At 49.7% G+C, this 25,157-nt stretch overlaps 1 protein-coding gene across 2 annotated transcripts; it reads right to left on the minus strand.

Moving 5' to 3' along the window:
* Positions 1-114: 114 nt before the first annotated feature.
* On the minus strand, positions 115-23,308 carry DENND6B (DENN domain containing 6B). 2 transcript variants are annotated; one of them, XM_061368108.1, is made up of 20 exons: positions 23,139-23,308; positions 16,941-16,979; positions 16,806-16,848; positions 15,392-15,504; positions 13,849-13,929; positions 12,467-12,572; positions 11,299-11,378; positions 10,984-11,046; positions 10,378-10,433; positions 9,655-9,777; positions 9,169-9,264; positions 8,976-9,070; positions 8,345-8,410; positions 7,302-7,366; positions 6,514-6,603; positions 5,640-5,693; positions 5,168-5,277; positions 3,800-3,902; positions 2,250-2,324; positions 115-1,161 (listed from the first exon to the last, which is right to left on the minus strand). In XM_061368108.1, the coding sequence occupies exons 1-20, from the start codon at positions 23,274-23,276 to the stop codon at positions 1,039-1,041; spliced, it is 1,719 nt and encodes a 572-aa protein (XP_061224092.1). In that variant the 5' UTR covers positions 23,277-23,308; the 3' UTR covers positions 115-1,038. The 2 variants fall into 2 exon arrangements, with proteins under 2 accessions (XP_061224092.1, XP_061224093.1); XM_061368109.1 differs by lacking the exon at positions 115-1,161 and having other exon boundaries at positions 2,269-2,404.
* Between the last annotated feature and the right edge of the window lie 1,849 nt (positions 23,309-25,157).

Raw genomic sequence — 25,157 nt, forward strand, 5'->3', positions numbered from 1 at the left:
ATTCACCCTGAAGCACACACACATCCCTCTGTCTTCCCCAAGAGGTGAATGGGAGCAGAATGACGGAGCTGGAAGCTGGGTTGTGCTGAGGACAAGCTGTGGTGGAGCTGGAGGGCTCACACATGGGCTGCTCCCCAGGTGCCCACGTGCAAGGCTGACACAGGCTGCAGAAATGAGGTTCTCCAACATGTTTTATCAGCAAGGGGGCTGGCTACGTTATCTCCGTGCCCAGCAGAGCTCCAGCTCTCTTGTACATTATGAGTGCACACAAACTTGATTTTCCAGGGTGAATAAATGACATTTGGAGGCCAGCTCCTCTCTGTGGAGCTCTGGGAGCTGCTGCCTTTCACACAGCACCCACTGAGATCCCTGGAGAGCTGAACCTTGCACATGCACCAGCCCCTTCTTCTTCTTCTCTTGTCTCTGCCTTGAAGGAAACACAGTGTTCCACGTCCAGCAATTCATCCTCCCACTCCCATTGCCTCTCAGGCTCATTCCAGCATGAGTCAGGCTGCTGGATGGGTAGGGACAATTCTCTCACATCATTTCTGTGTGGGGAACAGCATCTCTCTCATTATAACCATTCTGTGGTTCTGTGATTACCATCGGGAGCTGTCCTGAAACCAGCTGCCCCCTACAAGGCTGGTCCTGCTCCTCCCAGGCACTGGAGTTTGGAGAGCCCAAGCACCAGATGAAGATGGAGGTGTATACATGGGCAATGCACAGCCTATCACATGCTGCTGGAAGCCTGGCTGTCACTTTCTGACCTGACAACAGCCACACAGGGAGCAGTGTCCCATTTACAGCCCCTAATCCAGCTCTCAGAGCAAGACTAGGCAGAGAACAGTGCACACGGCTCCTAATCCTGCTACTGAGCTGACCCACATCACAATCCTACACGGTTGTGAGTAAGGTCCCGATCAGGGCGTGTGGCCAGAGCAGGGAAGAAGTTTCCTTTCCAAACACAACTGCAGCATCCCACAGCTCGGAGTGGGGTGGGAGGACCCTTCCCTGTCCCCCAGAGTCCCTGCTCCGTGCTCAATGGTGGTGCAGCACAGCCTGGAGGTCCTCGGGCAGGGAGCCGATGATGGTCTCGATGTACACACTGACCCTCTGCAGCGTTTCCTCCTTCACAGGGAGGTGCTGGCACCTGGCTCGGACCTGCGGGGAGACAGGAAGGTTAAAACAGCCTCAGAGCTCCTCCTTCTGCTCTGCCTGTCCTGAGCAAACTCCAGTTTGTCTCTATGACAACAGACCCACTGCCATAGATGGTTATGGAGACCGAAAGCCCAGCAGAGCTCGAGACCCCAGCTGGTTGCACCAGTTTGTATGGAGCAGGATTATAAAGGACCCTCACAGGTTTTACAGCCAGAATGTTTCAGACAGGTCACTCACCCGGGTGACTGGCAGAAGGTGGCAGTGCCTACCCTGCACTTGCACTGCTCTGAACTTCTCCTGTGTCCATTGACAGCAAGAGCAGGTAACTGAGGGTCCTGAGCCAGCCACACCTCAGGGACCAGCAGAATTGGCCAGACTGGGCTACATCGTTTCCTGCTACTATTTATCTCTATGTATGTCACTGACCCAGATGATCACTAACCTCTGGGCACCATCCACATGCTCTAGATCCCAGATGGCTTCCAGAGCAATAGTTTCAGTTGGAAGGGACCTTAAAGCTCATCCAGTTCCAGCCCCCTCCCACCGGCAGGGACACCTTCCACTAGAGCAGGTTGCTCCAAGCCCCTGTGTCCAACCTGGCTTTGAACACTGCCAGGGATGGGGCAGCCACAGCTTCTCTGGGCACCCTGTGCCAGCGCCTCAGCACCCTCACAGGGAAGAGCTTCTGCCTAAGAGCTTATCTCAATCTCCCTTCTGGCAGGTTGAAGCCATTCCCCTTGTCCTGTCCCAGTCCTGACCCTTGTCCAAAGCCCCTCTCCAGGTTTCCTGTAGCCCCTTTAGGCACTGGAGCTGCTCTGAGGTCTCCCCTTCAGGAGCCTTCTCTTCCTCAGGCTGAACCAGCCCAGCTCTCTCAGCCTGGCTCCAGAGCAGAGCTGCTCCAGCCCTCGCAGCATCATTTGTGTGTCCTTTCCTACACAAATATTGAAGTTTCCTGACTGTCCCAATCTCCAAATCAGGGAACAAGAGCAAAGCTTTCTAAGCAACAAACATTATCCATGTCCCTGGTCTCTCCCTGCCGCAGAGATACAGACAGAAAAGAGCCAGGGCAGGAAGAAGGGAGGAAAACTCACCAGCTTCTCACGAAGTTTTAGTACCAGGTCTACAATCTCAACCTCGGACTTGTCCTTCATCCAGGCTACAATGTTCTAAAGAGAGAGAACAGCTTTCTTCAGGGACATTTCTTCTTTACAGAAGCTTTTCCCAAAGAGATACCCCTAAGCAGAGCCTGAAACAAAAGGCAGGAGGAGGATTCTCATCCTCTTTCACAACTCTGCTCGTAGCACTTAAATGAACAAGACTGAACTCTCCCCACTTTCCTAACTGTCATAGCATCAAGTTCTTGCCTGAGGAGAAGAATGAAGATGCAGTCACACACAGTCAGTGCAGGCTCCTGTCCTCCAGGCAGTACCACGAATCTTGTGCTTTGCTCACAACTGAAATTTATTTGCCAGAATCTGGCCTGTTCATAAAAGGAGATAGCTTTGGCATTGCCTACACTGTGCTCAAGGACCTGCACTGTTCAACAGTGGAGCTGAAGATCACAGAATAATAGAATGGTTTGGGTTGGAAGGGACCTTAAAGCTCATCCAGCTCCAACCCCTGCCACAGGCAGGGACACCTTCCACTAGAGCAGGTTGCTCCAAGCCCCTGTGTCCAACCTGGCCTTGAACACTGCCAGGGATGGGGCAGCCACAGCTTCTCTGGGCACCCTGTGCCAGCGCCTCAGCACCCTCACAGGGAAGAACTTCTGCCTTATGTCTAACCTGCACGTCTCCTGTTTCAGTTTTAACCCATCACCCCTTGTCTTATCACTACAGTCCCTAATGAAAAGTCCTTCTCCAGCATCCTTGTAGCCCACTTCAGACACTGGGAGCTGCTATGAGGTCTCCACGCAGCCTTCTCCTCTCCAGGCTGAACAGCCCCAACTTTCTCAGTCTATCTTCATACAGGAGGTGCTCCAGTCCCCTGATCATCCTCGTGGCCTCCTCTGGATTTGCTCCAACAGCTCTGCATCATCCTTATGTTGGGGACACCAGAACTGCACCCAGTGCTGTAGAGGGTCTCACAGAGCAGAGGGGCAGAATTCCTTCCCTCGACCTGCTGCTCACACTGCTTCTGATGCAGCCCCACACATGGGGGGTGTCTAGGCTCAAGATGCTCTTGGGTAAAATGCCAGACTCCAGGGACCTGAGCAGCTGCTCAGTTTAAGAAAGTGGACCATCAGTCACTACTGAAAAACCTATTTTCATTAGGCATTAAGGAAGCCAGCAAGAGATGACACTCCCAGTCTGGCTCTCTGCTGGCTTGGGAAGCGCATAATGGATGAAAAACAGTTGGTAGAAGCAGCCAGAGCATGACCTGCAGTGGCTGACAAAAGCAGGGAGCTGAGCTGCTCATGCTCCTGTCCTCTGCCTGTGCTGTCATCCCTGAGCACTGACAGATGTGAGACAGAACCGTGGCTCCCAAGGGCAGAAGGCACTGTCCCCCTCCAGCAGTGCAGAACTGAGGTGTACCAGTAAGTGTCCAAGGTACCTCAAGTGTCCAAACACCCTCATCTCCCAGGTTTCAGGCCCAAGGAGGTATCATCTGGCACTGGTTTCCGTGCTGCAGCTGAACATACCGCCTCACAGATGGCCTCCAGATGAAGGGCCTCCAGCTTCTGGGTCATTTCCCGGTGCCTCTGACGGTACCAGCCATCAAAGTTGGGAGACTTGAAGAACCTCCTGTGGAAATAGAGGTGACAGGGAGCTGGGGACAGGGATCTCCAGAGGAGCTCATGGCTCCACTGCATGCATTCCCCTTCCTGCTGCAGCAGAGATGTGAGAGGAAAAGAGTCTGCTCCACAGAGGCATTAAGGATGTAAGTGATTATGAGCTAACATGCTCTACTCCTATCTTTTCTACACCAGAGGTTTCTCCCTGCTCAGGCCTGAACATGATCCAGCTGAGCACCTTTAGCAGATTGTCACCAATGAGAGGGGCAACACTGCAGTCTCACACCTTCCTCTGCATCAGCTCATGCCTCAGCCAAGGCAAGACACAGTGCTCTTTGTCCTTCTGCAGCCTTATTTTATCCCACTTTTCCTTTGGAGTTATGATAGCTGTTGGAATTCACATTCCTCTGTAGTGCTACAGAATCCCAGCCTGGTTTGGGTTGGAAGGGACTTTAAAGCTCTTCCAGTTCCAACCTCCTGCCACAGGCAGGGACACCTTCCACTGGAGCAGGTTGCTCTAAGCCCCTGTGTCCAACCTGGCCTTGAACACTGCCAGGGATGGGGCAGCCACAGCTTACAGCCACAAATATTTTGCTTAATTCCTTTCCTGATATTTAAAGCTCGCAACCATTTGCCAGTGTGGACTTAAGTCCTATATAACTGGTGATTTACCTCTCTCCTTCATAAACAAAGTATCAGGCTATGTCAAAGGGGGTGTAACTTGTACCTCTCCTGTGCAGTCCAGTACTAAACTTCTGTTTTTACTTAGCTATGCAGGAAAATGAACAAGGGGGCAGCACCATACCTGCGTTTATCTGTGCCAGCAGGTTTTAGATCAAATCCAACATGGGATTGAAAAGGCATGAACTGAAACACAAGGCTTGTGGCAGCAGAGGGAGAAAAAGATGAGACAGTTTAAGATGCTGTGTGGAGCTGAGTCCCAGCCATCTCAGCACCAGCTGCTCTGGAACCAGCCTGGCTCCAGAGCAGAGCTGCTCCAGCCCTTGCAGTGTCCATGTCCTCCTCTGGCCTCACTCCAGCAGCTCCGTGTCCCTCTTGTGCTGGAACCACATAAATCACAGCATTGATTCTATCCTGCATTTGATCCTCCTGACCATTATTAGTGAGTCAATTCTTCATAGGCCTGAGCTTTTCAGGTGACCTGTCTCTGTCCTGAAACCCCCTTTTTGTTCCTATTCTAATTCAGGATGTGATGTTCATTACAACTTGCACGGGCTGTTAAAGGGATAAGGCAGGGAATTACCAAAGTCTTACCTGTAGAGGCCCAACCAGTCACCCTTAAGCACACAGGTAAGTTGGGGCCCAGCATGCTCAAGGGTCTTCATGAAATCTTCCTGACAGAAAGGACGAATCTGCGGAGGGTTCTGCACAACAGAAGGTCCATATTACACACACCAAAAGAAACTGGGGCAAGATGAGGTCTGTATTTACACTGGAAGAGGCTGCACAAGGCACACTTGGTAACTTAAGAGAACAAAACATGCATGAACATCTTAACCAGCCTTGTAGTAAAATTCAAATTAGGCTCACAATAGCTGAGCTTGCTGCAAAACAGGAAGCATCTGCCCCAGTGTTTGTTTCAGCTTGTATTTGAAGGAGTAATAACCCTCTTCCTTCAATGAGGGAAGTTCACACAGAGTATCAGAGTATGTGATCAGCATATGGCAGAACTATTCCCAATCCCTGCAGGCAAAGTAAAGCAGAAGTGACTGGAAACTGAACATACCTTCCACGGAGTAATGGCCCTCTGCAGAGGCATCAGACTTGCGATGTAATGCTCCTAAGAAGAAATAAACACCCAAACCATTAAATAATAGTTAAAAAACTCAAGCTGCAACCATAAAGAAGCCTATTGCATGCTCATGGAGTTTGATAGTCTTCTCCAATACATCACAGACCCCAACAACAGCCCCATACTCCTGGTTTTTACTTCATGTGACATGAGCCCTAGTGTTCCAGCTCGTTTCCCACCGTGGCTGGGTCAAAAGTCAGTGGGCAGAAGTTGGCAGGAGAGACTAGAATCTGAGGAGATGCTCTGTCCTCCCATGTCCTGCCTCCTAAGATGATGTAGGAAAGGAAATGGAGGAGCCAAAGCTGGCCAAGAGTGAAGGCCTTGAAAGAAAGCATGTACTAAAACCTGCCGTAGGGGAGTGACCACCATGTGGAGCCTCTAAAGGTCCTCAGCCAAGCTTCCTAAGCCAGAAAGGATTGCTTCATGCTGGCAATAGGTTTGATTCCAGCGTTAGAGGAATATTTTGGGCTCCCTTCCCTTCCTTATATACCTGCTTTGACTACCTGCTGAAAAGAGCAGAGAAGATCAAGTACCAGGGAATATCTGTCTATTCCTACACTGCAAATGTTCTGCCTTCACACACAGTCTGATGCATACCCAACATGTAGATTTAATGCTAATTACTGAGATCAAGGAGACATTTCAAGAGGCATTTTGTTCCTTTCCTTGGAGTAAAACATCTCTGGAGTGCCATATCCTGAACCTATTACAGATGCTCAGCTATGGGTGAATAATAGAGAGCAAGGGCAAACTCGTCACTCGCACATCTGCTCACCCCCCTGGGACACGTCTGTGTTCAACTCCTTACCAGGGGAATGATGAAACTCTGGGTGAGCTCCAGGAGGTGACGTCTCAGAAGGGCACTTTGGACTTCGGACGGGCGCTTCCGCTGGATCCCCTGCAAGCACATAGCACAAGGTGCCATCCTCCGGTATGCAGAGAACTGCAGAGCCTGCACACTGCATGTAGAAGCAGCCAGTCCAGAGCAGTCTGGAAAACTTCTGCCCAAAACACACATTCCACCCTCTAGTTAAACCTGTCACTCACATTTCACTGCCTACAATCTGTTTTTCAGACTTTTTGATAGCAATTGTTTACAGAATCAGGGAATGGTTTGGGTTGGAAAGGACATTAAGATCATTCAGTTCCAACTCCTGCCACAGGCAGGGACACCTTCCACTAGAGCAGGTTGCTCCAAGCCCCTGTGTCCAACCTGGCCTTGAACACTGCCAGGGATGGGGCAGCCACAGCTTCTCTGGGCACCCTGTGCCAGCGCCTCAGCACCCTCACAGGGAAGAACTTCTGCCTTATATCCAACCTGAACTTCCCATATTTCAGTTTGAACCCATCACCCCTTGTCCTGTCCCTATAGGCCCTTGTCAAAAGCCCCTCTTTAAGTTTCTTGTAGGTCTCCCTTAATAATTCCAAATGAAAAATGTTAAAACTGGCACAATGAACATGTCCAAGTATACCTGACAAAATTACTGCATGCTCTAAAAAGTCTGTTCCTTTTGGAGAGTTCCGTCTGTTTAAATCAAGCTGTTAGCACAGGTTTCCCATAACATAAGAATGTAGGATAGAGTTGCAAGCCCTTACCTTTAGTAATCTTTTGATCAGGGTTTTGTCTTTGTGCAGGAATGTTTTATAGGAAGTATAGATTCCTAGATTGAAAAAAAACCCAAACCAGGAAAAAAACAGATGTTAGAAACAAATCTTCGCCCACATATCTAGCAGAGGCACTGCTGTATCTGTATCACAGAACCCAAATTCCTAGTACTAACCCTAACCCTGGCTGCTCTGTGTGTGTGTAATTACAGCAATGATTAAAAAGCTATTACAAGGATAGAGGAATTGCTCATGCAGTCAGTACTCACAGCAGGAGTAAAGCACACTGAACTATCTCAAGGGCCTTCTTGTGCTAAGCTGATAGTGAGATAAGTTTACTGGAGTCAGCTTATGGCTGGGCCTGAGAGGAACAGTTAGTTAAGGGACAGCTGTATCTAGGCAACCAAGTTCCTTTGACTTCCATCACATCTAAAAACTGTGTATGATATAGAAAATAAACCCATGAAAATGAGAAGCTCTTCTCCTGAAACTAAAATAACAGAATCCCAGACTGGTCTGGGTTGGAAGGGACCTTAAAGCTCCTCCAGCTCTAACCCCGTGCCACAGACAGGGACACCTTCCACTAGAGCAGGTTGCTCCAAGCCCCTGTGTCCAACCTGGCCTTGAACACTGCCAGGGATGGGGCAGCCACAGCTTCTCTGGGCACCCTGTGCCAGCACCTCAGCACCCTCACAGGGAAGAACTTCTGCCTAAGAGCTCATCTCAGTCTCCCCTCTGTCAGGTTAAAGCCATTCCCCTTGTCCTGTCCCTACAGGCCCTTGTCCAAAGCCCCTCTACAAATGATCATATTGGCTTTTTCAACCTCAAAACAAAGCTGTATAGTTGTCTGTAGTACATGGGGGATGCCACTACTGTGTAGCAGTTCAAATGTGATAAGATGATAATGTGAGAAGATGGTGACACCAAAACACCCATTTGTTGAGAAGCAAAGAATAACGTATGCCATGTTCATGTGCTAAATCCCTCATGCAGAAGGATAAACAAAACTAAATCATGCCTGACAAAAGACTTACCTGGTTTTGTGTCTAGAGTTTTTAGTTTTGCCAGCTTCTTCACCTTCACTTGCTTGGGCAGGTCTCCTGTGGGATGACATCAAATGACCAGTTCAGGCTCTGAATCCACCTCCGCATCCATTGCATGCACCTGAGACACTTTGCACTCAAGAACATCCAGTCCTACACTTGCACTACTTCAATGATACCCTCCCTTCACTCCACTTTCACATGAGCCTTCTCATCTGCTAACCTTCCTGCTCCAGTTTTGGACAAGAGAGGTGTTAAGGAGGCATTGCACAAAACCCAACTCCTCAACCTAGAGGTTTCCTTGGCTACATAGCTAATAATTTGAGCCTGTCTCTCCACCTCCTTCTCCTTCTCTATCCAATTTTCTCTTTCCTGCCTAGGAAGGACTTCTCTTTTTCTTAATGCTTAAAAAAATACAGCAAGTTATCCTCTCAATGATTTGTCTTTGCCATTGTGCTCATCCTGCACATCAACTGAGGCAGAGTCTAGACTTGCCACCTTTGGTTTCTCAGCTCTCACAGGAATGGAGATGTGTCAAACAACAGCTAGCACCACAACTGTGAGCTCAATGCAGCCTCTCACAAGGTCTACCTGCACAACAGGATTGTGGTTCCACCCTTACCTGACATTTTGAGCTCCCCAACCCGCAGAATGTGTGGCCAGTGCTGAAGAGTTTTGATAAAGAAAGGGTTTGTGACTCCCACAACAATGTTTGGCCTGGAAAGAGGGGGAAAAAAGGCAGATCAGTGTTACCCTGGGGGTTTTCTTCCCACAGCAGTGGCAAGGAGGGTAGCAAGGGTCTAGTGGCTACTTACGGAGCTTGTGTCCTGGTGGTGTACTCTTTAAATTCACTGTCGTGGATGGTAAAGTAGGGGCGGTAGTCACAGCAGTACCTCAGAGGAGCCAGGCAGCTGTAAGCAGACATAAACCCTTCACAGAGCAGCAATGTGTGTTTATATCATGTGTATGAACTGGAGCAGTGGTTTTGTCCTGCCAGAGGTAACACTCTGGAGGAGTTCCAGGGTTTGGGGCTCCTTTTTGCTAAAGCAGAGTTCAAAGCTGGGGAGACAAAGTTCCTCAGGCCTATGATCCGTCAGGTCTTCTCACACAGGAGATTCACTTTTACTCCTCTTTACCATTATAGAGTATGAGCAACACTCTCTTGCTATGCTATTTGTTTCCATGCTTTCATGTACAAATTCAGGCTAACAACTGACTTGGCACAAGAATGAATCTGAAAGAGAAGAGCTGCCAGAACCCATTATTCCAGCTCCCTGTATCTCCAAATTTCATGGCATTACCTGGTAAGTGCCAGAACCATTTCTGAAGACACTGTAGGGGATGGTGCCATGACAACAATTGGCTCTCCCAGTAACATCAGCTCCCACAACATCTGGATGTGAATTAACACTGGCTGGAAACATCTGTTAGTGAGCAGAATGACAAGCTGAGCTTAGAGATGCAGTTCAGACACAATCAGACGCAGTCTTTGCATATGCCTCTGCCCAGATGTGCTTCTATCTGGGAATCAGAAACCCAGGACTGAGTTTTAGCATTCCCCAATAATGCCACATGCTGCTTTACACATGCTCCTGCTCAACCATTTCACACATGTTTAAAGGAAATGTAAAGCAATGTAAAACAACCTGCTGATCATGTTGCTCTCTGTGTGTCTTTTCATCTAAGCAAAATAAAATGCATGCGGATTACAGCAGATGTGTCTCTATTGGAATTACACTGATAATGCAGACAAGTGTGGTTCAGGCACTCCATGTCGACATGTCAAAGCTTGAGCTGATCACTAGCCAAGATCAAGAGAAGAAACCTCCTCTAACCAGGACACAAGGGTGTGGTAAGGGCAGCACACACAGGTTTAAACACTGAAGCTCTGCAAGCCCAGTATTCTAAATGATGCTATGCAAAGCAGTAAGTTTTGGTTCTTCATTATCCTTAGGATTTATAGGATGCTCTGAGCAAGGAGAAGGGAGAGCAGAGGAGGGTGTTGCAGGGATGGTGGCTCTCACCTGAAAAGATCCAGTTCATGAATACTGGGGAGAACCAATGGGGCCGGTAACAGATTCTAGGTGAGGGAGAGAAAACACCAAACAAAACCAAAAGTGTTAGTAAATGGAAGCCTCCTGGCTGAAATGCCAACTACACTGACCACATCTATCACACGGTAGCTCCCTGTACAACAAGCACAAAAAGAAGAGAACAAGGTTAACACTTAGAGGAATGGATCTGGACTGAGCATTCAAGGTCCAAATGAATTCCCTTTCCTACAAGACCACCAGGAATCCCTTCTTTCCAAGATGTGAAGGTCTTCCATGTCTGCTCCTTTATATTCTATAGTTTCCTCTAGTGGAAGACACAGCTTAAGATACAGATGGAGACAATAAGGGTTAGCAATATGGGTACCAGAAGTTGTGAAAGAGGATAACATTGTCCAAAGAGAGGAAAAGGGAGAAGATGAAATGAACAAGAATCAAAATGAAAGCTGAATCAAAGCAGTAAAGAGCGGTTTCAAACAGGATTAAGGCTGAAAGAGTTCCAGCTCTTCTCCATCCTCCTTCCTCAACAGTCTAGATTCTCCTTATCACTGGCTTGTGTCACACCATGCCTTATCTCACCTCTTGGTTGAACTGTTTCACTGGGCTTGATCCTGGCTTATCCACCCTTGATGGGATTCTCACCTAGATTACAAATAAGAACAGATTATCCAGGGAGATGGGATCAGCATGCACACACACTGTGCTTTCTTCTCTAAGAGTCATCCTCATGAGAAAGCTTCCCAATTCCAGAGTCTATCTGTACAGAGGTTGGGACTAAAGGGAAAGACTCTGGAGTAAAGAACAAACTGAACATCCAGAAAGAAGGGGAATACCGGTCCCACCTCCCAGTTTGCCACAGTCTGCTGCTGAGCACATACCATCACCACCAAGTACCTGAATGACAACGCCCATCACTGGAAGGTTCAGGGTCTGTCCTGGTACAGGAGGTGGCCACTGATCAATCTCGTTGCACACTGCAGGGACACAGAGAAAGAAAAAGCTGAATGTGAAGGTCAGAACAGCTGATTCAGCTGGGCCTGTGAGTTCTGCCCATTCAAATCATCCCTAGTGCACATGTCACCCTGGCTGCAAACAAACCCTCTATCAAGTAATCATAGAATGGGTTGGAAAGGACCTTAAGATCATCCAGTTCCAGCCCCCTGCCATGGGCAGGGACTCCTCTAGACCATGTCACCCAAGGCTCCATCCAACCTGGCCTTGAGCACTGTCAGGGATGGGGCAGCCACAGCTTCTCTGGGCACCCTGTGCCAGCGCCTCAGCACCCTCACAGGTAAGAGCTTCTGCCTAAGAGCTCATCTAAATCTCCCCTCCAGCAGGACCCCAAGTCCTCAGTGCCCTCACAGTAAAGAACTTCTTCCTTTTATCCGGCCTAAATCTCCACTGTTTCAGTTTGAACCCATCACCCCTTGTCCTGTCACTACAATCGCTGATAAAATGGCCCTCTCCAGAATGCTTGTAGCCTCCTTCAGACACTGGAAGGCTGCTCTGAGGTCTCCATGCAGCCTTCTCTTCTCCAGTCTGAACAGCCCCAACTTTCTCAGCCTATCTCCATAAGGGAGGTGCTCCAGCCCCTGATCATCCTCATGGCCTCCTCTGGACTTGCTCTAACAGCTCCATGTCCTTCTTATGTTGAGGACACCAGAACGGCTCACACTGCTCACCTGACTTACATCTGCACCACCATTTCCAGTGCAGTCCCAGCAGCACTATACTGCTGATAAATCATTATTAAATTGAATAGTGCAATAAAGACCTGTATAGAGATGTAGCATTAGCAGGTTTTCCTCTCTCTGGGAATACATTGTATGGAAAACTGACAGCGGCATCTATGAGGGTTGTCAGACATTTCCCATTGATGCTTCCTTTACAGCTGTTTATAATTTTGACATTTAACCACTTGAATGAAAGTTTTCCCTGTAGGAATCTGTTCCAGAAAGAACTAATTTGGAACATTTCAACTGTCTTTCAGGAACCTCCTGATGAAAACCTTGAAGGACCCCAGTGTGCAATGCCTCCCCCCCCCGGGGATGTGAGGGCTCACCTGCCTCCAGGCATGGCTCCAGCTTGTCAAAGTACTCAGGAGCAATCAGCTGCAGCAGGGACTGGAACAAGTTCACGTATGGAAGGCGTGACACTAGCACCAAGGACTGAAAAAAGGCACATAGAGGAGTCAGAAAGCATGATAATTTTTAGCACTGGATATAATCACACTGGTTACCAGGGGTTAGACTTGAAAACCAACATCAAACACATGAAATTGCTTCAAAGCAGCACTTTTACTGGTGGAGCTCTTCCTACAACCATGGAATGGTTTCACCTGAAGGGACCTTAAAGCCCCTTCAGTTCCAATCCACTGGCATGGGCAGGGACACCTTCCACTAGAGCAGGCTGGTGCAAGCCCCTGTGTCCAACCTGGCCTTGAACACTGCCAGGGATGGGGCAGCCTCAGCTTCTCTGGGCACCCTGTGCCAGCGCCTCAGCACCCTCACAGGGAAGAACCTAAGAGCTCATCTCAATCTCCCCTCTGTCAGGTTAAAGCCACTCCCCTTGTCCTGTCCCTACAGGCCCTTGTCCAAAGCCCCTCTCCAGGTTTCTTGCAGCCCCTTTAGGCACTGAAGCTGCTCTAAGGTCTCACCTTAAGGAGCTTTCTCTTCTCCAGGCTGAATCAGCCCAGCTCTCCCATTCTTTTCTCACATTGCTTCCCACTCTTTGGATCATCTTTGTGGCCCTTCTCTGGCCCCTCTCCAGCCTGAGACCCTCTGCCATTTGTTTGAGAGGATGCCATTTTATCTCTCAGTGTGAAAAACCGCTACTGAAAGAGTAATTCCAGGGACCCATGGAGAAAAGTAGATCTTAGGATCAAAGCAGAGTGCAGTTCTACTCTCTTTCAGGCAGTGACTGTACCCATCTGGCTAAAGAATATAAAGCACTTTGTGTATTTATGATGAAAGAAACCTGCAGTTTGGATTATTTTTCCCAGTGTCTGTGTCACAAGAATTTATATTAAGAGACAGTGTTGGTGAGGTACCAGCAGTGCCACTGCTGCTGGGCAGAAAATGCATCCCAGGAGGAAATCCATTCCCAGATGGCTACTAATGACAGTAAGGTTAAGGTATAACTAGCAACAGCGAGCAGATCCTCTCACTGTCTGTGACACCAGAGTATGTACTGAAGCAAATGTTCAGGTGCTTGAGGATCTCGTGATTCAGCCAGCAGGTCACTGCAGAACACACCATGGCAACAGCATCCAGCTTTGTTTGGAATGACACTTTCCACATACTCCTGTTCCTTGTGACCTTTGCTGTTTCCTGCAGAAGCACTGGGGGTGTCACGTAGGAAGTGGTGCTGGTTACAGCTAGGGCTAGGTGCCTTCTTACAGCTACGTAGCAGCTGAGTAACAAGCTATCTGGTTGCAGCACTCACCTTCTGAAAATAGCCCCTCTTCATGGAGCTGTCCTTGACTTGCCTGAAGTACACATAACCAAAGTAATGAGCTGACTCCCTCTGCAAGAGACCAACAGTGCTGTTACTGAGCAACCCATCCCTGCTGACACCAAATTGCCTCTGGCCACTGACCTAACAGCACACTGCACTCCTGTGATGATGCAATGACAGCATTCCCTCCTGTTTACCAGCATTATCCATGCTCAACTATCCAGGAGAGCTTCCAAATGGGAAGATAGAGAGGAGATAAACATCTGAACTCCCTCAAATTACAGCCTCTGGGTAGCACTTTTTGCTGGCCCCTTTGTGCAGCACCTTCAGGGTATCCATGCAAAAGGTTAACTGAGGTTTCCACTATTAGGACCAGCTCAGCCAACCCACTGAACTCATCTGTGCTGCCAGTCTTGTGCTCTGACTGTCTTTTCCTTGACAGCTAGAGGACAACGTACTGTTGAGGAAGGAATACTTCATCTTCTGAGGGGAGGAAACGTCCTCTATGGTACCCATTGCATTTACCTATTGCTTTATGGTGTATTTAAGGCAGAACCCATGAAACTTACCTTTAACTTAATATAATTTTTGAAGCCCCAGTTTAAGGCACCTTTCTCTCCCCAAATATTATTTTTCCGCAACAGAACCCAGTTTTCCTTGCCTTTCTTCTCTAAAGCTGGGTAACCTGTGAGGCAGTGTCTGCTTGCTACAGAGCACTAGAGAAGTTTGCAAGCTGAAACACCTCTAGACAAGAATTTAGGAAATGAAATCCTCCTGCTCCCTCTCAGACCAGCAATCCATTTCTGGACTGCACATTACAAAAGCACATCACAGAAAGATTGCAGAAGCATTAAACAGGCTCATGCACAGGAAGTATCACCTCAAAGGAGAGAGCAGAAGATGACAAGCTGATCTGATGGCCTTCTGCTCAATGAGAAGAAGCAACAGTGCTCACCCCTTCCGTGTGTGAAATGGGTAGTTCACTGATGGAAAACCCACAGCTAATGGACACTCCTGATCTTAGTGCTTGGGTTTGGTTAGACCAGCCCATGCAGAGCAAGCCCAAGCATGGATCTGTGGCATGCCAATTATTCTGGCTGGTTTTATATGCATAGATCCTGCAACACAAGAAAAGAACCATCACCCCTCAACAAGAGGTAAACATGGGCAAGGATATTCTTGCCTTTCCTCATAGAACATGCACAGGTAGCCATGCACGCTGTTGGATGTCACTTGTGTGCCATCATTTTTCTTTTTGCTATAGCCAGCCATGACCCCTGCTCTAAGCTGGGGTCTCCTGATTCAGTTCCACCTCTCAGAGTAGCTGGGATTCTCAACACAGCCCTCTATGGATATTAACATGGAAGTAAGTCCCTGTGCTGAAAGCTTTCTCCTTTGCTGACTGCTCCCACAGCCAGAGAAAATGAGTATTTCATGCAGAGAAAACAAATCAAAAGCATAGCTGGTTTTTACCCCAATAGCACTACCATTTGCTTAGCAGGTGGAAGCAGTGCACTGAAACCCAACTGACCTGCAGCATCAGAGAGGCTTCTCTATTGTACTCGCCATCATCCTCATAGTGAGTGGTCCTCTGCCCCCCTGACTGGCGCAGGCGGAAGCTGAACTGAGTGTCCCCCAGGCCACCTGAGACAGAGAAACCCATAAATGCTTAGGAGGAAGTCTAGTCAAGAGAAAGCTGGGAACTGGTTACATCTGAAGTGCTGACATAAACAGGGATGCTGGTTTACAAGGAATTCTAAAACTGAAGAAGGAATTGGAGAGTAACAGCATAAAGGAGCCCCAAAGCCTCAGAGCAGGACACGTAGCTCACCAGAAGTATCACTAAGTATCACTAGGTATCACTATCACTTAGTATCACTAAGCTAAACTTTGCCAAGCCATTGCTGGGAACATTACAGATACAGCCAGTATCATCAGGCCTGAGCTGCTATAGCCACCACTTGTTATCCACCCTACTGAAAAACCTACAAACAACCCTAATCCAAGACCACACAAACACTGATTTTAAGGACAATCAGTTCCAGCACCATGGCTGGGCAGCCCATGGGTTCACACTGTGCTATTCATCCCCCTCAAGTATAATTTGTCCAGCAGGAAAAAGAGAAGCATGAAGTCCTCAGGAGTTTTCACCAGTTGGTTAGGGTAGGCAGAAGGAGTAGGGCTGAGTATGTGCAAGTCAGCTATGGGGAAACACATAAAGCTCACTGAACAAAACCCAAGGCTCAACTGATTAAAGTGGTCCAGCATGATAAGAGAGCATGCTCCCTTCTCACTGCCTGCAGCTGTTGTGCTCTGAAGAAGAGTAACGACTGCTGTGTATGTGTGTTACGAAGATATTTCTATTAGGAAACAATTTACTTGGATAAAAGAGACACTTAGTGTGAGTGTTCACTAAAGCCTAGTGCAAGTACACCCTTAAAAGCATTTCAAACTAAACTGGGAAAGCTGTAGCAAACTACATCAGGAACCAGCCTTAAAGAAACGGGTACTGGGATGAAATTAACCTGCTTATTTCTTAATGTCACCTTCCTGATTTATAAAGCCAAGCTTTGGGAATCCTTCTGCTGTGAAAGCATCCATCCTCTTCCCATCTACTGCTCTTCACTGAGCACATCACAAACACAGAAGTGCTGCAGTTGAGACCTGCAGTCTTTAAGGAACATACTCTCTGTGACTGTTTTCTATATCTTACTGGCATGGGTGAAGCATGAGTGTGTATCAAGATATTGCCCCATGACCCACTCGATCCCAGATTCTACATCCACAGAGCAATCAAAATGCCAAGAAGCCTCTTTGTTCAGACCTAAGGGAGGGTGCTCCTCGATGTCACAGTGTTAGAGGTGAGGACTCACTCTTTCCATCATGAACCCATCTCTTAATGGCAACGAACCATCCCAGAAAGGCCAACAGCTGCTATTACCTACCTGAGTAGGAGTCTGGGAAGGACAAGTAACAGATACTGGTTTTCTGCAAAAAACAATACCACACATTAGAAAAGCTCCATCTCTGCTGCTCAGTATCTTTATAAACAGGGGGGAAATCATCAAAATAGTTCTTACTTCTTTCTCTGTTAGCCTGAAGTCATAAGGATACACCAGCTGCAAGAGACAAGAGCCATGAAAGTCAGTCCCTCGGTTCCCCCACGACTTCTACCCCATCTATAGATACTGCTGCCATACAATAAACACCTTATTTTTCCCAACACAACACATCCTACAAGGAGGTTCTTCCCTGTGAGGGTGCTGAGGTGCTGGCACAGGGTGCCCAGAGAAGCTGTGGCTGCCCCATCCCTGGCAGTGTTCAAGGCCAGGTTGGTCACAGGGGCTTGGAGCAACCTGCTCTAGTGGAAGGTGTCCCTGCCTGTGGCAGGGGTTGGAACTGGAGGGGCTTTAAGGTCCGTTCCACCCTAACCAGTCTGTGACTTTATGACAGACTAAAAATGGCTTTTAAAATGAAGCAATGGCATAGATGTGATGAGGTCTGGAAGGAAGAGCCACTGGGGGATGCACAGAGGGTGTTAACAGCCAGGGCTGGGAAACCACTTTTGCAGCAGCAAAGGGCAGGATTACTGTTCTCAAAGGCAGAGGAAAGGAGGCAGCAGTCATCAAACGTGACAGTCATAGTCCAGACAAAGGTTCTGACCGTACAAAGAGATCAGAAAACAGAACATCCTGTGTACACTAAACAACACCAAGTCTGATGTTAGACACAGCCTTGGGAATGTATCCTAGCCTCGGGGTGAAAACACTTATTTAAGAGTCCTGAGTGAGTGCTCAGATAGAGATGCTGTTCCCTGTAACCAGGGAGGGCAGGAAGTCGGCAATAGGAGAGGTCTGAGGGGATTCAGAGCTGTGTTTTAGCCTCCCTGATTTGAGATCTGTTGTTAGAAAGCCAAGGTTTAGTTTGTAAGGAAAGAGGTGGCTCTGGCAAGGGCTTGAACATTTATGCTTTGTCAGCATACACTAAGCTGTGTTCCACCCAACTTATCAGCCAGCATTTCAGGTAAGAGGGACTGTCAAAGGCTCTAGTTAAGGACTCCAGCCTTGTAGCTGAACTGTGTAAATGCTGATAACACTGTTTCTACATTTACCCATTGAAATTTCATTTACCCAATGAAAGAGAACTCAATGCAAGACTTCTCAGGTCAGAGCTGAAGGCAAAAGCAAGATCCACTGCAGAAAGAATTGCACTGGGGAGTGAGAAATGACAAAGCTATGGTAGGAATGAGTTTCACATGTTCCTGGGCAGGGGGCAGGAACCAGAGTCCCCACAGATCTGCAGCAGTTCTCTCCCCAGCCTCACAGCAAGCACTGACGGGGATGTGCAGAGGTTACCGGTGGCTTTAGGTAAGTCAGAACTGAGCCCTGAATGGCCTGGGAAATGGAGACGGCTCATCAGGCTTCTGCAGTGACTCTGCTCCAGGTCAGTGTGCGAGTCATCTGGATCTCAAATCAGGAGCTCAGCTCTTCTAACAGGGCTATAAATAGCAGGAGTGGCACCATGCCAGAGCACTGGAAGTTCACCGAGTGAGCTTGCTTTGCTCTGACAATTCCCCACTGATTCCTTGGCAAGGTCATCTCATCAGCTTCAGAGAGGGAGCCAAGTGAACAATTAAACATTCCCCTGATTAGCCCTCAGTTAAAGCTGCTCTGAAAGATGGAAGCTGCAAAAAGCAGGAGGAAAATGAGCATGTGCAGCTACAGCGGTGAAGGCACAGCAAGAGGATGAACGCCAGAGCATGAGGGGATGCACCGCAGAAGACACACTCCTCTGCTCATTGTGTTATTGCATTAAGTGACTGAATAAATTCTTGTGGTCAGGACTAACTTAATGTTCATACAACCATTTATTTGGTTCATTCCCATGTAATAATGGTTAGACCAGGAACAGAGACAGGACATCTGACGCTGATTCATTGAGAAGCTCGGGAATCTCACAGCATCGCACTTGCTGCTGATCTAAACTTAGGTTCAGGAGTCCAGGTAGACTTAGAACCCTGCTGCTGCTGTTCCTGGGGGGGCTTTCTGCAAGTGAATCAGACCAGAAGTGGATACCGATGGTTCCTAACTGTGCTGTGGGCCCAAGTTTAACTGTTCAAGGCCAAGTTGGACACAGGGGCTTGGAGCAACCAGCTCTAGTGGAAGGTGTCCCTGTCCATGGCAGGGGTTGGAGCTGGAGAAGCTTTAAGGTCCTTTCCAACCCAAACCACTCCATGATATGCTAAGCTCATGTTTCACTTGGAGGTGTGTGCTCAGATTTTAGGGGAGTAAAAGGGAAAAGAAGAAAAAAAAACCAGCCTCAAATGCTCCTGACTGAGCACAGAAGTATTGATGGACCCAAAATCTCAGATGACTTTGAAAAATACCTTATCTTTTGATTCTTTGCTATTCCTTCAGTTCAAGCCTGAAGTGTTTGGGGTGGGGGGAAATCCCTAAGCGTTTACCAGATCAAACCCCCAGTCTAAAGCAGTAAGAATCAGTGGCTAGAACTTCCCAAAAGTAAAAAGACAGTGAACAAAAAGAAATGTTTTACTTGTAAAAAGTCCCTGGATATCTCAGAAATAGCCCAAAAGGACTTAAATAATGTCCTAACTTGTGATACAGACTTCTCTCCCATCAGTGGTGCATTAACAACCGTGGAGGTGACACATGTTGTTGGAAGCAGATCCTTGTTGGTTGCCAAGTACTCAGCTGCTGTCATAGCAACACATCCAGAAAGTGACTTCTGGTGACTCTGAAGTAACCAGGCTCCACAGAGTGCCTCTGTTTGGGAAAGCTCACGAGGGAGGAGCCAGTGTAACTGGAAAAGGGATATTTTCAAACCATAGGTAGGAATTAGTGGTGTTTCTGTGACAGCAGCAGCAGAGAAGCTGGTATCCTTGAGGAGGTGGACAGCGAGGGGTCAGTGGAGATCCCAGCCTGGAGAGGAGCATCCCATACACAAGTCTTCTCTCTCCTAGTGTGTTTTTCTGTCTGTAGTAACTATTTGAAGAAATGCAAATTGGTGGATGAGTCAGAAACAGCAGTCGTACCTGATTTCTGCATTGACCTGCTTTGAGAGCAGCCCTGAGCAGAAGGACTTGGGGTACTGGGTGAGGAGAAGCTCCCCATGACCCAGCTTCAGTGTGCGCTTAAGCCGAGAACCCCGCCTGTGTGCTGGGGTGCACCCCCAGAGCATGAGCAGCAGCTCAGGGAAGGGATCCTGCCCCTCTGCTGCACTCTGGGGAGACCCCCCTGCAGTCCTGATCCAGCTTCGGGGCAGCAGTGCAAGAGGGACGTGGAGCTGTTGGAGCGAGCCCAGAGGAGGCCATGGAGATGCTGTGAGGGCTGGAGCAGCTCTGCTCTGGAGCCAGGCTGAGAGCTGGGCTGGTTCAGCCTGGAGAAGAGAAGGCTCCTTAAGGGGAGACCTTAGAGCAGCTCCAGTGCCTAAAGGGGCTACAGGAAACCTGGAGAGGGGCTTTGGACAAGGGCCTATAGGGACAGGACAAGGGGAATGGCTTTAACCTGCCAGAGGAGAGACTGAGATGAGCTCTCAGGCAGAAGCTCTTCCCTGTGAGGGTGCTGAGGCGCTGGCACAGGGTGCCCAGAGAAGCTGTGGCTGCCCCATCCCTGGCAGTGTTCAAGGCCAGGTTGGACACAGGGGCTTGGAGCAACCTGCTCTAATGGAAGGTGTCCCTGCTTGTGGCAGGGGGTTGGAACTGGATGAGCTTTAAGGTCCCTTCAACCCAAACCATTCTATGCTTCCTTTGAAGCACCTTTTCTACTGTATATTCAAATAGCAGCAGAGTGGGACTCACTGAATTTCAGGCCAATGGTGTATCCACACCTCAAGATGACTGCACAGAACACAAGTCATGCGATACCTGGAAACCTGAGCAGAGCCTAAGCAAGGCCTTGGTTGTATCCACAGAGCCTACCCCATTCCAGGATAGAAAACAAGATGTTTTCCTTGAAAGAGTCCTATACTTGAGAAAAAGTTACCTTCAGGAAGGGATGGGAAGGTCTCAGCACAGAAACCCTGACAGGGACAGCCCTGCATGGGACATCCTAAGGTCAGGCTGCACTTGGGATGCCTGCACCTTCACACACTGATTTACAGACATGATGCATGAGGATGATGCAACCTCCAGAGCAGAGGTTTCCCTTCCTGCTGACTCACTTTGCTGCGAGCATGAAGTAGCACAAGTTACTCCAGGTATTTGTAGCCTGTCACTCGGTGCAATCCTCGGGTGTGTGATCAGCTCCTGTATGTAAATCACTCTGCAGAGATTTGTACACCCACAAAACCACAGAGAGCTCTGGCAAGATCTAATCCCAGCCAGCTACATCAACCTAGTCATGTCTATGGCACACTGGCATAGGAGTTCCAAACTTCCCACACACTGAGCCCGGCCTGAGGAAGTCCCACAGGTGTGTTTTAAACCCAGAAACATGCAGTTGAGGGCCCAAACATGAAAATCCCTCTTCCTGGCTGCAGAAAGCAGGCTGCTTAGAGACAAGCTGATCCTGGACTAACTAAATCTGGACCCAATCTAGACCAACTGAGGCACCAAATGGAGATAAGCAGGAAGATAATGACCCCACTTGACTACTGGCTATTCCACTACTGTGGAATTTTCACTGTTTCAAGTGCTTTTACTTGGAATTCCCCTAAAAGACAGCAACAGCTTGAGCTTTCTTATTTTCCCAAGACCAAAGAATGGAACATAGATCTTTATCACACAACTTTTCCTCAGCCTGGCTTCCTTTCTGGGTGTCTCACCCAGCGCAGACCCCTGTTCCCTGCCCAAACCCTTTGTTCAGAGACAGAAATCCACACGGACACCCAAAGGAAAAGGGACAGAGGGGCTGTGTCCTCACTCAGGCCAAGTACTGAGGTGCTCCCAGTTGTCCTGCTCATTTATACCACAAGAAACATCTTCCCATCAATACTTATGTAGGCAAAGGAGGAAAAGGGAAGAACGAAAGCAAAGGAAGAAAAAGACCTTTCCAGGGATTAAGAACCCACATTACTCAGTTGATTGTACCTCGATTACAAAGTCCCTTCCTTAGAACGCTACACAGGCAATAAAACTGGTAGGAAAGCACCTCTGTAGCTCCATGAAGACACACATGAATCATGAAGTTGTAAATGCTAATTATTGTCCCGTATCCATATCCTTCCCAACGTGTACCAGGTCTAGGAGAGAGTCCAGAGCATGTGAAACTCAGTTCTACAGCACATTGGTTTTATTTATTTCAGGTTTCATGGAAAGAAACATAGTGAAGTGTTTAAGGAAACAGAGCAGTAATGGGCTGGCTTCATCTCTGCCACTTTCCACTCCCTTCAGAAGCTTCAGCATGACTTTAAAATGCCTCAGATCTCTGAAAAACACCGTTAACCTCCTTACACAAGGGGGAACTGAGGAGCATTTCCCACAGCTACACAACAGATGAGGAACTGGAGATAAGCCCTTGGGTTGAAAATAGCCCAGACATATCTGCCCCCCTTACATTGCATTGTCTGTAACACCAACCTGCTCTTGCCTTCAGCCACGGTACAAGCCGTGGGTATCTACCTCCCTTTGAATCCTCTTTCGGAGGCAACTTTCAGGGATAGGGCAAAGCTGTTCCAGCCCTTTCCCTCCCAGTTCATCCCCTCTGGCCCCTCAGTGAGGTATCAGACCTGGGAAGCCCCTGACAACACAGGTCCTCTGGCACTGCTGACAGAGCTGCTCAGCACCTCATTATCTCCCCACCGCCCCCCCTATTCCCACCCAGCTCCTGCGACATTCCCCTCAGCTCCTCCTTATCCCCCTCTGACCCCACACATCAGACTTGTGTTTGTAAGCGAGATTCATCCTGAACCCCTGCTCCACGCCCCAGCTTCCTGCCTTCAGCTCTTCCTCCACAGCCTTCTCCCACCACCCTCCTTCTCCCTTCGCAGCCTGCCCCCTCCTCGGCAGCCCTCTGCCCACCTCAGTCACACCGCTGCCCCCGTTCGCCCCGTACACACCCCCCGCATCCTGGGCCCTGCACACTCCGTCTTCCCATCCGCAGGGCGCTTCTCCGGCCCACCCCGGCGCTGCCACCGTGGCGTGGGATGAGGGATGAACCCCCACATCTCTGCTCTACACCCACCGTCCCCTGCCTGCTCGCTGCCCCGCACCACGACCCTTCTCCCCCACAGCCTGACAGGGGCTATCCCACAGGACCAACGCCCACCCAAGACCCGCCCGGGCCCAGGCCCGCCCCACGCCCCCCCGGCCCTGCCCGCACCTCCATGGCCTGGCCCAGCTCCAGGTCGAAGGTGACCACGCAGACACAGTCGAGCCAGGCAGAGAAGCGGGCCCAGGGCAGCGGGGAGGCGGCCGCGGGCCGGCGGGGCCGGGACTCTGCCCGGCACAACGCGTCCATGGCAGCGGCCGCTCCGCCCGGCCCGGCCCCGCCCCGCCCCGCCCCGCCCCGCCGCTCCGCGCCCCCCAGCGGCCCGGAGGTCCCGTGCCCGCCGCCGCCGCCACCATCGAGACGGCTCCGCGCGCAGAGTGGCCCGGGGGCGGGTGTCGGGGCGGGCGCGGCTGGGGCTTGCGAGGCGGGGAGGGCCCGGTACGGCCGCGGCTAAAGCCAGCCCCCCCTTGCACGGTGCTGTGTCTGCCGCGGCTGCCGCTCCCCGGAGCCTCGCCCCTTCGCCCCCAGCGCCTGACTGCAGCTCGGGCTCCCCGTCACGGAGCACCCGCGGCTCGCTCACCCCAGACCAGGGTCTCATGCCCCGGTCCGGTGCCCTCCCCTGGGCCCGGCCTTGGGCTCCTGTAGGCGGGGAATGGTCCGGGGGCACCGACAGAGCATGGGTGGGTGTGAGCAGAGAAGATGGGGAGAGGGTAAAGCAGGACCCTAATGTTCACAGGGGGGACCTCATCGCTCCCTACAACTGCCTGACAGGAGGATGGAGCCAGGAGGGGCTGGGCTCTGCTCCCAAGGAACAAGGGATGGGACAAGAGGAAACGGCCTCAAGCTGCACCAGGGCAGGTTTAGATGGAGCTGAGGAACAATTCCTTCCCCAAAGGGTGCTCAGGCACTGGCACAGGCTGCCCAGGGCAGTGCTGGAGTCACCGTCCCTGCAAGTGTTCACACACCGTGTAGCTGAGGCCTCAGTGCCATGGGTTAGTGCTGGGGAACGGTTGGACTGGATGAGCTTAAAGGGCTTTTCCAGCCCGGCTGATTCCATGATTCTAGTTTTTAAGCATGTGAACTCCGTGGCACAAGCCGCTTCCCTCTCACCTTCATTCAGTGCTCGGGGTGGGAGGACAGTGACACCGAGGAAATGCTAAAATATCACTGATAAGTAACACCTCATGGCGGTTTCCTGAGGCACAGGCTAAAACCCATTAGCTTTTTTTCCTCCCCTCATTTATTGCTAGGCTACTGGTGAGCCCGTTTCAGTCCTGGAGCACATCAGCAGTAGGGCCACTGTAAACAGAAAGCGTAAGGAGGAGTCTGCAGCAGCAGCAGCTCAGACACACATGTGTGATGACTGAGCATCCCACCTGGCCCTGTGCCTCCTAGAGAAGTTTGTTGCTGAGTTATGGGATGGAGAAGGAGGTTTTCACTCACTCAAGCAGTAACCTCAATCCGACCCTTATCCATGGGAGCTTGGCCATAAAGCCTCATTTCTGGGCTAAAAAATTTCTGTTGTCTAATTTTATGGCATAAGATGGGCACGTTTCTATGTGCTTCCTCCATGAACCCAACTGGGGGCAGTTCTGTCAAAACCAAATCAGATTTACATGATTTTAGAGGAGAATCTGACTTGTAAGTACATAAAGGGGTCCTACAAGAAACCTGGAGAGGGGCTTTGGGGACGGGCCTGTAGGGACAGGACAAGGGGAATGGCTTTAACCTGACAGAGGGGAGACTGAGATGAGCTCTCAGGCAGAAGCTCTTCCCTGTGAGGGTGCTGAGGCGCTGGCACAGGGTGCCCAGAGAAGCTGTGGCTGCCCCATCCCTGGCAGTGTTCAAGGCCAGGTTGGACACAGGGGCTTGGAGCAACCTCCTCTAGTGGAAGGTGTCCCTGTCTGTGGCAGGGGTTGGAGCTGAAGGAGCTTTAAGGTCCCTTCCAACCCAAACCAGTCTGGGATTCTGTGAAAAATTCTTCAGCTAAAATATGCTGAGAGCCTGTAATAAATAAAAGCAACATTACTTGAGAGTTGCTATTACAATTATTTGTGTTAGTGCAGCACTTCTGCACCCTGGTGATGGGCTACATTTAGCAAGCTGTGATACGATCCAGACAAGGAGATT

This window comes from Neopsephotus bourkii, unplaced genomic scaffold (genome assembly GCF_033783945.1).
Source record: "Neopsephotus bourkii isolate Nb327-2 ecotype Australia unplaced genomic scaffold, CSIRO-AGI_Nbou_v1 NB_1423, whole genome shotgun sequence".
Lineage (NCBI taxonomy): Eukaryota > Metazoa > Chordata > Aves > Psittaciformes > Psittacidae > Neopsephotus > Neopsephotus bourkii.